We start from the raw sequence: 13,846 nt of genomic DNA, 5'->3' as shown, positions 1-13,846 counted from the left end.
ATTTGATTAATTCTTCCTGTCATTGCCAAAAGACCCTTGATTATCGAATTGTTATCATTCATTTTATTTCTTACCCTTATAAACATTTAAATTTGGAGAAAACCCTATCAATTCTCCCATTTAAGTGGGTGCATTTCCGCTTCAAGATATTATGGTCTGACTTGACCATTCATTTTTCCCATTATCATAAGAAAGGAAAATATTTTAATCACAAAGAGATTACATAAAAGAAATTCAATTATCCAAACAAAAAATTATTCCAACAACACATCAAGGGCAGCAATTATGGATTTGGACTAATTCTTATTATTATTATTTGACTGGCACCAGATGTCCAGAAACAACGTCCTGACTATTCCTGGGAGTGCATAGATCCTTGGCAAAAAATTTCCCGCAATTACATCTTAAGTAATTTAAGGAGAAAATTTCCTAGTCCGATAGCCCTAGAGATTGTTTGCATTTTAAGAAATTTGAACCTTAAATCGGAGGGAAGAGCATACACCCAAGCCCAGCTCCTTTACTATTTGAGCCAACCTCTAGAGATTGGATTTGGACTAATTATTTAATACAAGTTTTAGATTTGGTTTTATTTCATGCACTTCATGTATTGTTTTGGTGATATTTCATCGTAAGCCACAACTTCATACTCTGTATGGTAAAATGTATATATATGATCACTCTTGCAATAAAACTCAAAACTTATTGAAAATAATTGACAGAATTGTGTAGGAGTAAGGGTGTTTCATTATTGGTGTATTTCTTAGGGGCATTGAACATAATTAGCTATTTAATAAAGGAAAATGATACACATTCGACCCTTTCACAACCCTTTACACAACCATATTTTCAATTAATGGCAATTTTATAAAATAATTTAGAAAAGTATTATCCTTTTACAATTTATAAAAGACATGCGACCACCTTTTCTAAACTAATATTGATTAGCATCAATCAACACTGGCCCTTCGCTTAAATCCTAAGAATCATCACATTCAATTACGAAAAATACTTTAGTCATAAAAGGATTATATAACAGTAAACCTACAAACTGATGTGACTTGATGCGGTACCTCATACAAAGCAGATCTAACAGATTCTATAAAATCATATTAGTTTGTGAATTTATTTTGTGTATATAGCAGTTCTCTTCAACTAATATAGATGAGCCTCAAAAAATTCTTTTAACAAGAATTTATCTATTGAGACTACCAAAGTTTATCTCGGAGCATTATTGACCTCCCCTACTAACCTAACAAGTAAAAACTACTAAAAAATCATTACTCAACAAGCAACCAGAAAACTGATCTGTCCATAATAATTGCCCTCCCTGGGGGCAGCCTTTACTTTCAAGGCAAATGACTGATGCCATCTCTTCTACAATACTAGAAGCTTTTTGTCTAAGCCTTATTCTATGTCTAATATCGACAATTGTCGTGAAGATTGTTGCTTTGCTTTGTAAAGCCAAGCCAGTCCGACTTACAGCCGAGAGTGAAGATGCCCTGCAGGCTGTTTGAACCCTTGTCTGAGTGCCTTTGCTTCGGCCCACTAACAACACAATACACATGCTGAACGAGCAAGATACTTCCACTCGACTAAGCAACATTTCAAGTTGTCTTTGATACTAAAGGAGCAATCTAAATTACTTGCGACTTTATAATATCCCCAAAGATCACCATGCCCTTGATACTTAAGCAGCGATCTAAATTACTTACCCACCTTGCATCTCCCTATATATCTGCTCAATTTGTGCCTTGTAGAGCTGGTTGCCACATTTGCAAGAAGCACCCGATCTTCCATTGGCATTTCTTCGTGACCCTCTAGTATTTTAGAAGACTTTTGCAATCTTTGATGCCCCGGATTAATTTTATTTCGTTTGATCAGAACTTCCCTATTTTGTGATGAGAACTCTCCTACTTCCCTATTCAAAGAAGTGCCCCTCGGGGGATTAGAGATTTTTTAAAAAAAAAAAAAAAAACCTACTGCTAACTAATCAAAACCAAGATCGTCCATTGTTTTACATCTCTTATGTTTTGATCAACAGCCTTGCCGACTTCCACTTCAAACAACAAGATACGGTAGTTCATCCATAGCTGAGCGGAAAGCAGTGGCTTTCTCCTATGATCTACCTTTCTTCATTGTAAACAGAGGAGAAAAAATAATTAATCTTAAAGACTCCCAAGTTCACTACAAAACTTTATTCACCGCACCAGCAACCCAATAAGAACAATTACTAACATCACCCAGCAACATCATTGCTTCACCGAAAAACAACTACTAACAACCATAATACTAATACTCCACTGACAATCAACTACTAACAACCATAACACTAATCTGCCCGTTAAGCTTGAATTGGCCAAAAATCAACATTTGAACCTATATTTACCAAAAGAAGTACTCAAAGATTTGAGTTTTAGCGAACTGTGATTGCACATGGAAATCAAGACCTTTAGTCTTGGCCTATTCCTCCAACGTCACCTTCATACATAATTGACATAACTCTTGCACTTCCAAGTGCTCAGGCATCATGTTTCTTCATTGCAGTAGCCTTAGATCATCCATTCCACCTATTCTGAACATAACAGGAATCTAATCTATAAACTAGGAAAATTGCCTAAAATCACATGGCACAGCAATGGCAAAGCACCAGAAAAACAGGGAAGAACCAAGTTCCGGTGAAACAGATTATTTAGTATCAGTATCGAGAGAAACCTTCACAGGATCCACAAGAAAACTAATAACCACGATGATCCACATCACTTGCAACAAAACAAGTCAAAGAGTGAAGTAGCTATCCCAACGATGATTCCCATCGCTAGCAACGGACCAAGTCAAAAAGTGCCATCAAAATTGAACATAGGCATAGGATTGCCCGAATGCCATTTTATTGCTGCATATTCCCAGTGCTAAACAACCCAAAATTAATTCTCATTCGAACCAAATAGCTTCATCCTCGACAATGGGGTTCTCAAGTACCCCTCTACCTCATACTTCTTTGGAGAAAGCTCCCGGTACTTGGCAAACTGATCTCTCGCCTCAGCATTCCTGTCCTGCAAGCTATAAATCATCCCCATACAAAAATAGGGCCTAAAATCTTTGGGATCCTCCTTCGCCAAATCCTGGTAAGTCCTCAAAGCCTCCTCCACATTCTTCTGCAAAAACTGTATCTGTGCCATTATGAACCGCACGTCCCGTGCCTCCTTCGCCTTGTTCTCCTCCAACGCAATATTCAACGCGTCTTCCAACCGCTTAATCACGGCCTCGCCTTCCCCACACCGGTCCATAATCAAAGCGTTCTCAAACAATGCTTCAAACGACAACGGGTCCAGAGCTAGAATTTCTTCAAACACTCTGCGCGCATTCTCGGCGTCGCCCATTTCGTTTAACAACCTCCCCATCAGGAACTTCCACTCGGTCGCAGAGGGCTGTGCAGCAACCAGGCGTCTGAGGATCTTGAGAGCCTGTTCGTCCTCTCCATTCTCGAGATTTTCTTGCAATAGCGACTTCAAGGTCTCGACGGCTTCGGAATTCGATTCGAGTAACTCGGACAATGGGGAGGACAGGTCTCGGTCTTGGGCTGCAGCTTCGGCTTGAGCTTGGTCCTGCTCTTCTTCAAGAATCGGGGTTTGCTGGGAAAGTGCGGTAGGAGATTCCGCTCTGGCTGGCAACACCGAAAGCTTTGCTATCATTGCGGCCGTGGCACAGACGAAAAGTGCGGCTTTTGTGTAGCGACCAAGTGTTCGAACAATGGGCGGGGGGTTCTTTTCGGTGGTGACATTTGGGGTGTGAGTCGCGCAAGCAAAGACTTTGAGGCGAGAGTGGGGATACTGGAGATTTGGAGTGCTAAAACGGAGATACGAAGAAGAAGATGATGGTTTTGTACTGGAGATGGAGGAGGAGAGGGAAGTGATTGACGACGACGACGACGATAATGCGGCTAAAGTGAAGCTCATGGCTATGGAATTTTGCAGGATTGAGAGATTGTGGCCTCGTTTGGTAGGTGAAAGTGTGGGGCTGTAGGGTTTATGGCTTTACAATTGGTGGTAGTTGTTGGGAAATGCAAATTTATGACTTAGGCTGCGTTTGCATGTTCAGGACAGCTTAATTGAGTTGAGTTTTTTTTCTTTGAGAGTGATGAATTGAGACGGTTGATTATGTTTAATAAAATTTATTTAAAATAAGTAAAGGGATATTAATATATTAAGATGAATTTAAATATTTATAAAAAATTTAAAAAAAAGTGAATCTTAACATTATTTTATATTATATATTATCTTATCTGGGCTGACCAACATGATTCTGATTGACCCACCTAATAAAGTAAAAAAAGTTGCTATTCATGTGCACTGTATCATCCGAAATAGCAAACTACCATCGTTTTTTTACTATTAATAAAGCAGTCACTTGGAATACTACCAGACGGTGACACTTTTTTGTTTCTCATCATGCAAACATATTTATAATTCTCTTTTCTTTTATGTGTTTTTTACACTACTTTTTCTTTAATTTATTTTTATCTATTTCATTTCATTTGTTTTTTCATATTACTATTTTATTATTTTCCATACTTTTACCTCATATAATATATTATTTCTTATTTATATTTTGAGTTAAATGAGTAAAACCAAGTACTATTATCTTTCTTAATTTTTATTTGAAAATACAAAATATAATTAGTTTTTTTAAAATTATTTAAAAATAACAAAATTAATTAATAATATCATTTTATTATTTAAATGAGTCCATGCATGTAAAAACTGATTTTCCACTACATTTTGTTTGTAGATTTTTTCAACATAAATTATAAAAAAAAGATTTCAACACCATCCTAGCAATTAGGTTTTTCCTTGTTGCCCACTAGTATGCATCCACATAGGTAGTGTAATAGCATCTCTAGTTGCAGCCATTATCTGTGCCGAAGCAGTCAACATGTCAGGAGCATGAAATTGTTCATTGCTGTCCTGATCCATACTCATTTCTGGATAATCATCGGGAAAATGCCAGAAATGTTTGATCATCAGGCATAACAGTTCGTATGAAGTTATGTATCGCACAACATGTGATAATAATATAACGTTGCCGAGTTGGATGGTATTCATGCATGATTTTTAAAAGTCGAAAACACCTCTTCAACACACCAAAAGTTCGTTCAATGACATTCTGAATGGATGAATGCCAATAATTAAATAGATCTTTATATCATTGGAATGTACGATTTTCATGACGTTCAGATTTGTGGTATCTCACCCTTGGATACGGCAGCATATATCCCTCTGTGCAAGGGAATGCATAATCTACCAAATAATAATAACCTGAGATTTCAGTAGAACAATAATCTTTTTATAAATATGGTATATAAAATTATTGAAAACTTTTTAGGTACAAATTAAATAATGTGTAGAAATTACTGTCTTGAGGCCATGGAAAGTTGTTCTTCGGACGCCTAACGCATCAATTAAAATGCGAGCATCATGGGTTGTACCCTCCCACCCGGCATATATGAATGTGAATTTCATATTGAAATCATAGAGACACAAGACATTCTGGGAAAGCCACTGATACCGATTTAAATATGCGTTAGTTACGGAACTCGGCACAGTTCCGTCAATCATGACCCCATCCATTGCACCACGACATTTCTGCATATTTTGTTTTAAACTTGCATAAATTCCAAAATCATTGTATCGGAAACATTACGACATTTGTAGAGTGCATTTTAATCTACGAAAATAGATAATGTAAGAAAAATTTACCTCGAACCATGGATAATATTTGGGGTTTCCTTCAATATAAGGCATCACCCCTATCGTCTGACTTGGTTTAATCACATGGAGCACAAGGTGACATAATGCACGCATTATTGCATACACATGTTGATTCACGGTTTCAACCGAATGTTGAAATAGATTAGCTGAATTTTGTTAAACCACACCATGTCCGATAGTGTAGCAAAACATTCCTAAGGCTTCCTCAACTGTGACCTCTCGAGTCGAATCACACAAGGCCACATCTCTACGTAACAGAGAGCATAAGGCCCGGAATGCATCTACCTCCATTCAAAACATCTCGTAACAGTTATCAAGATGTCCATTTAAGACTACGACGATATACTCCCTTCCACGCAAGCCAATGTTATGTTGTGGCCTAGGCATACGACGTTGGTCACGGGATTGCTGCTCCTCCATCATCATGTTCAGAAGGGCCACCTCTTCTTGCGTACCATCATTACAACTTCTCCATGAGTTCCATTCCGCCCATCTATTTTTCTCTAATGTATTTGACACATTACTGCTAGAGCCCTCCTCGCTTGCCTTGTTCTCCTCGGTGTTTATCTCATCATTCCACTAGCTATCATTGTCCATGCTGTGCTTTTAAAAATATGTGGTACGTAAATATTTAGCAATATTTGTAATACTAGGAATAAAAGGAACTCATTTTGTATGAATTTAGCAAGTACTTTTAAAAGAACCACGACAATGTTTGAACTTAAATTAACCCACACGAAATAAGATTGTTAGAAATCAACATACAACTAATAAAGTTCTAGATAAAATAAAAGTAAAAGAAGGTGTCAGATAATTCTATAAATCCAAAGCAAGCCCAACATGTGTGGTCAGCGTAGTGACCACACCCAATGCAATTTCAGCTCTGGAGTCATGGTCTAGAAGACATCGATCATATTAGGATCCAAAAAAGCTTTTGCTGTGGCAAGTTGAAAGTCCAAAGGTAGGGGAGGGGTGATATCATACAAAAATTGCATGCACTGTGCAACACTATTATAGCCTGCATCAGACCCAGTATTTGAACTCTCGCCTCTACTGTGCTTTGAATTGCATAGGTCAAATATCTTTGCATCCAACTCTGCCCGCGCTTTAGAATTAGCTGCAATTGTTTTCAAGGCATCAGCCAGATCTGGTGAGATTGATGCCCCGACTACGTCCCTACGTCATTGTCGAGGAATCATTTGATGTGGCACCCCTCCTTGCGTTTCAGGAGTGATCTCGATGCCATCTAGATCAATAGTTGAGTCTGATCCAGTTCTAGTGCCAAACACGGGACCCCGGGCCCTCAATTCATCCTCCAGATGCTACTCCTCCTCCTCTCTAGAGGGGGTTTCTTCCATTGAGGCAAAATGCAACACCCCTGTTGCGACCGCTTGGTGAAAAATCGTGCAGAGGACGTCGTAGTTGCCACAACTGCTGTTCTTGAACTTTTTCCATTCAGATCGGACCTAAGAAATGGTAAAAATAATTAAACAAGTTGATTATAAAAGTAAAATGCATTTGATGGGCAATAATGGGCCATAAATTGATTAGATAAAGCAATAAATTAAAAATACATCAATTAGACCAAAAGAAGAGGAAGGTTACCCGAATCGCATTTGCCCAATGTTCATCCGAACCAATTACAGTTTTTGTGATGGGGTTCCAACTCATGCCCGTTTGACCCATTAAATCAGTAAACTGGCGTTGTATCTTCTTAAGACAAGCGATTTTTCCCTTTACTTGTGATGAATCAACTCACTTGATATGCAGGTTTGTTATTTTGGACACAGTCATGGTTTGTTATTTTGGACCTCATCAATTTACCTTTCAATGTTTCTTGGTGCAACATGTCAATTTGTTTATCCTCAAACCCACCAGCCCACAGGTCATGATCATGTTGAACCTCTACGTCAACCATGGTATGCTGCTAATGGGCAATAATGACAACACAAAGAATAGACAATGCAAACAATAAACAATGCACTTAAAGCCATATTATTACGTCAAGCTATGCATCATAGACATGGTACATGCAATGTGTAGAAATATAGGAATTCACTAATTAAATACATGTCATATGTTATTTTTGTTTATGAGTCAAATGCATGAAGGATCAACTTTACAATAAATGAGTTTAATTGAGATGGAACCTGTATGAACCAGGATTCCAAGGTAAAACATGAGGTTTTTTGCTAGGTTTTTTGGGATCCAGTGAAAACCTCAGGGAAAATATTCTAAAGCAATTTGGAAAGGATCTGTTTTCATTGATTTCTCAATATAAAACATATTCTGGAACCAAGCTTTTTAAAAATATTCTGCCTTGTTGGCAGAGGGAAATCTGGGCCTTACCGTTGCTAAAGGATTTGCATACGGATCGTATGGCATGGCTAGGGTAGAAGCAAAGAAGGAATCGAGGCCAACTAAAAATGTAAGATAAATTTATAACATATTGATATTGAAATATTTAATACCTTGTACGAGGAGCTGTGGATGAGCGTAGAAAGTATGGCTGCAGATTTTAATACATAGCAATTAAGAAAGTAATTCGGTAGGGCTGCAGCTTTAATACATAACAATTACAAAAGTAATCATAGAATAAGCATATAGTAGGAAAGTAATCATAGAGTAATCATATATAATAGTTGCAACACATGAAAGGGTTGTTCAGCCAAGAAAACAACTTTGTGCCTTCTTGTATACTAGCAGACTTTGATGTGCTGTGCACCTATAACAATTATCTACAATGCTCTACCATAGAAGTGGCATCACATGTCATATGCATAGGAACTATAGAGTTATGGTCTAAGAAATGGTAGCTAGGAACTATAGAGAATCCATCATTATAGGACACTTATTTATTTATTTGGTTAAAGTTCAATGGTATTTCCATGTGCGATCTGCATGCATTTTTTATGTTTTTTCTGACCATTTCAACTATAGATCCTCCCATAGAAGTAAGCCATTCTACTGCTTGTTTTTGCTTTATATGCAATGTTATTCATAGTTAGCTTTGAGATAATTGAAAATGCCACTCCATTCCTCAGAAACAACACAAAATTGTGCTTGTACTTCTACCACATGCAGACTGCTATGACCCAAACAAATGCATATATATTATATATATTTGAGGAGTCATTCAAGCACAACATAACTATATGCCTATATGCATATATTGAGAAGATATTGAGATGCCTATATGAAAAGTCGATAAACAGGCTCAAGGCCACTATAAATTGATATGCCTACATGCCTACTGAGAAGATATTGATATGCCTATATTAAAGCAACTGTACCAAAAGAGAGAGACGGGTTGAAGTATACCAAAAATAGGCTCAAGACCACCAATATAATAATTCCCATCTGAGTGTTAAACATCTGTACTCTATGAACATGTCCACCAAAAGAACCACATATGACAAGGGAATACAAGCAGAATCAACATCAGTATTGTTCAGATCAAAAAATGCAAAAGAGCATAAACATCGATAGCAAAAGAGGCAAAACATTATAGCCATTTAGTAACAACAGGTTTTATATGGAATACAATCGATTCATTGCCTCAAAACCCAAAGTTCAAAGTGCTATTCAAAATTATGTAATACTGTCACAAATAATAGCTCTCAAAAAGTAAGGATAATCATAACATCCATACAGAAGTGATTCCCAAACCCAATATCTTATCAATATGTGCATCCTCAAACTCAATATAATCATCACCACCACTGCCTGGTTCAATAACTATATGCGTATATGAAAAGCCGATTATTTAAAAAATTCTCTCTATGCTAATTTTACAATCTATCTTAGGTAGAATTCACCCGTTGAATTCTCTATAGTCAAATGCACTAGTGCCAAAGCACAAACAATTCCAGTTAAGAAAAATGTACTCCACACGTTTGACAAAATTGTTATGAAACATTGAAGGTGAAATTCTTTCAAGTTTGAGTTGAGATCGATGCTTACCCGGTAAGAGCGCATCCTCGGAGCCGTGATTGATAATCTCTTGATGGTAAGAGTTTGGTGCCGATGCTTGACTGTGGAGGAGCTATGCTTTCGTAGTAAGATTGTGGTGGAGCATCTGCATTTCAGCATGATGGACTTATATAGGAAACACAACAGCAAATAAGAACCAAATGCTTTTCAAGTCTACCCCTATAGAGATGATGCTCAAAGAAATGAGAGATTGGAAATAAAGTTGAGTGTAGATGGAAATAAAGTAGAGTGCAGATGGCAGAGGATCAGTTTGACCTAAGGAAAAAAAAAACTCATGTACACATTCTATTGATTTACCACGCCGATTGCAGAATCTAGAGGGCTGTAGTAGTTCAGATGAAGATTGTAGATTAGCTGTCTTCAGGCACTGTTGGAGTAGGAGGGTTGCAGATTTTAATTGGGGTTGACAGTGGGTTGTTTTCTGTTGACACAGTATCGTTGCCATTAGCCCTTATCTCCTGTTGAAGCTGTCGACTGTAGGGGATGATCAGAGACAATTCTTGTTGAAATCTGCTTCCAAATTTTAATTCGGTTCCTTAGATGTTTGTAATTTCCTTTGTCTCATGAGGCTGCTTGAAATCTTGTGCAATTTTTGAGGGAAGGGTTTTGATGGTTACAGATTGATTGGGGAAGAAGAAGACACGAAAGAGAGAGGGAGAGACGGAGGAGATGGAGTTAACGGGAATTTTTTTTTTTCGAATCACAGATAAAGATGTTAGGAATCTTTGTATTTTGTCAGTAGAGTTATATCTAGATAAAATAAACTCACTTGAGTTTTACACTGACTCAGCTCAAATTTGTGTTTGGATAGTTGAACGGGTTAAAAAGTGGACTGCACTCAGTGCAGTTGAGTCACCCTTGATGGATTTTTTTTAAAAAAAAATATATATATATATTTGTATTCAATGCTGCTTCATCATTGTACTTGTTTTTTTGTTGAAAACATATCATCTTTATTCAACTCAAATGATCCAAAGGATGAATACACGAGGGAACGTCCCCCAAAAAGATGCTCTCCTCAGAGAGTTTAATTGCATCCTCGACTAAAACATGAGCCAAACTATTACAATCTCGTGACACATGAACTACTGACCACTTATTGAAGTGAAGCAATAAGGCTTTGACATCTAATAAAATTATCCTTGCTGAAGTCCCTTTCTGGTTTGGGTTGTTAAGATCCATTACAACCTATTTTGCATCACCCTTGAGAATAACATGTTTAATACCCAGATGTTTGAAGACTCCATAAGATTCTGCTAAATGAGCATCAAGAAAAAAAATATTTAGGTAAACTCAATGAAGCCACCACTCTTCCCTCCCAGTCCCTGATCACTACACCAGCACCAATCTTACTCCTTCCTTTATTGACAACTGCATCCCAATTGGCTTTGAAGACATTCAAAGATGGAGGGCTCCAATTGGGAACACTATGACTAGTTCCTACCTGAATGGCATTAGGAATTTCATTAGCTGCCCTATACTCTGATACAAGAATTCTGGCTGCCTCTACCATCTTCCCTGGGTCCCAAAACTTGTTTTCAAAGACTAAGCTGTTTCTTCTCTTCCAAATCTGGTAAACTGTAGCTGCAAACTCATCAAGTTCTTCATTTTCCAATACAGAAATTAAGTGAATCCATAGCTCCTTAAATGCAATTTCCATAACTATAACTTTATGCAGCTTCCTTAGACTCATACTCCACACATCTTGTATTGAGCTGCATGACCATAAAGCATGCATGACAAATTTTGGCTCTTGCTGGCAAACTGGACATAGTGGAGAATCCACTATCCTTTTCTTAAACAAATTAAGCTTTGTGGCCATAGACTCGTGACAAGCCCTCCATAGTAGCATCTGTTGACATTAGTGACCCCCAATTCCCAAATATGAGACTAGACTTTATTCTTTTGGACAGCATAGGAGGATCCTTTGCCTCCATCGTACCTAATAAATGATAGGCACTCTTTACAGAAAACTTTCCATCACTGGTGCATCGCCAAGTCAGTAAGTCACTAGCATTAGTAATACTCAAAGGGATTCGACTTATAACTTCAGCCTTATCTGGATCAAATACTTCCTGCAATAATTGTATCTTCCATTCATCTTCTTGCTAGTCAATTAAACAGCTAACCTTTAAATTTTCATCCAATACCTTCCTTGATGATTGAACTTTATAAGAAGTTGGTCTGGGAACCCATTTATCGTGCCATACTCTGATTGAGTCACCATTACCAATGCACCAGAACATTCCTTCACTTAAAACCTCCCTACCTGCAGTAAAACTCATCCATAAGTAAGAAGGGTTGCTTCCCACCTTTGCCTTCATAAAGTCAGTTCTGTGGAAGTATTTTGCCTTCAACACTCTAGCAGCTAGTGAGTCTGGATGTTTTATGAGTCTCCACTCTTACTTCGCTAGGAGAGCAACATTGAACTTCTCAAAATCTCTATAACCAAGTCCTCCTCTTCTTTAGATATTCTCAGAGTCTTCTAAGGAATCCATTTAACTTTAGATCTGTCTCCTTTCATCCCCTACCAGAACTTCTGCATTAATGAGTTAATAGCAGTTAACATTGCTTTTGGGAGTTTGAAGATGCTCATACAGTAGGTGGGAATAGCTTGCACAACAGATTTCAGCAATACCTCCTTTCCTGCCTGAGATAAGAACCTCACTGTCTATCTTTGCATTCTTGCTCTTATGCTATCCAAAATAGGTTTAAAAGCATTCAATTGTTGTTTTCCCGCATAGGCTGGAAGCCCTAATTATTTTTCATAAGACTTGGCTTCCACCAGACATGTAGCTGCCAAAATAGCATCCTTTGCTTCAATCCTCGTGTTACAACTAAAATAGTTGTTTTGTCCATATTGAGCCTCTGCCCAGTAGCATTTTCATAAGCTTTGAGAATACCACAGAGTCTGCTCCACTCCAAAGCATTGGCTTTGCAAAACAGCAAGCTATCATCTACAAAAAAGAGATGATTAACCAGTAAACTTCCTCTAGCAAAAGGAAAACCCTTAATGAACCCCTTTTGCTCAGCTTGATACAACATTTTCCCAAGTACCTCAAAGCAAAGGATAAAAAGGTAGGGGGATAAGGGATCCCCTTGTCTCAAAACCCTCATGGGATGGAACTGTAAAACCTGTAGTCTTCCATTAAGCAATATGGAGTAATTAACAGTGCTCACAAATTGTAAAACCAAGGCAGTCCACTCGTCATTGAAACCCATTTTAAGTAAGACAACTTCCAAAAATGCCCACTCAATCCTATCGTAGGCCTTACTTATATCCAGCTTAAGTGCCACATACCCTTCCTTCTTACCTCTCATCCTATTGTTCATAGAATGCATCGCTTCATAGGCCAAAATGATGTTGTCAGAGATCAATTTCCCAGGGACAAAAGCACTATGAGAAGGGGAAACAATAGAAGGGAGAAACGGTTTTAGTCTATTTGCCAGAACCTTAAAAACCACCTTATAGATGACATTGCATAAACTTATGGGTCTGTACTCAGTGACTAAAGTAGCATTTTTCTTCTTAGGAATCAAAGAAATTTAAGTATCATTAATCTCAGCCAAACCACTCCTGGTATCTAGAATTTCCTACACTGCAGCTGCCATCTCCACACCAACTTCTTGCCAGTTAGCCTGATAGAAACCTGCAGAGAATCCATCGGGCCCAGGAGAGCCATAAGGATTCATGTCAAAGACTACTAACCTCACTTCCTCCAAAGAGCATCTCCTCATCAACTGCCTGTTCATCTCTATAGTAATTACTCTATCCACGACCTGCACTAGTTCCTCAATGAGAAGATGAAGTAAACAAATTCTGGTCATAGGATTGAAAGGCCTTGCTTACTGCCAAATAATTAGTTTCCCAACTCCCCCTTTCATCTATGATTCTGCTAATCATATTGACCTTCCTTCTGTGAGAAGCACACTTACGAAAAAACTTAGAATTCCTATCTTCCCCTATTAGCCACTGTTGTTTGGCCATTTGACACCATTTCAGCTCCTCATCTTGTAAAAGGACATCCACTTCCTCGGAAAGATCTTTGATTGGCCCATTAAGATCACCAACATTTAGCTCTTGTAGA

General features: G+C 37.9%; 1 protein-coding gene across 1 annotated transcript; it reads right to left on the bottom strand.

Annotated features, from left to right (window-relative positions):
* Positions 1 to 2,674: 2,674 nt before the first annotated feature.
* On the bottom strand, positions 2,675 to 4,106 carry LOC122311403 (protein SLOW GREEN 1, chloroplastic). Its single transcript, XM_043125953.1, has one exon. The coding sequence runs from the start codon at positions 3,951 to 3,953 to the stop codon at positions 2,922 to 2,924; it is 1,032 nt and encodes a 343-aa protein (XP_042981887.1). The 5' UTR covers positions 3,954 to 4,106; the 3' UTR covers positions 2,675 to 2,921.
* Positions 4,107 to 13,846: the final 9,740 nt, after the last annotated feature.

The sequence above is a fragment of the Carya illinoinensis genome, chromosome 5, assembly GCF_018687715.1.
Source record: "Carya illinoinensis cultivar Pawnee chromosome 5, C.illinoinensisPawnee_v1, whole genome shotgun sequence".
NCBI lineage: Eukaryota > Viridiplantae > Streptophyta > Magnoliopsida > Fagales > Juglandaceae > Carya > Carya illinoinensis.
This window is presented reverse-complemented; position numbering and strand designations above follow the sequence as displayed.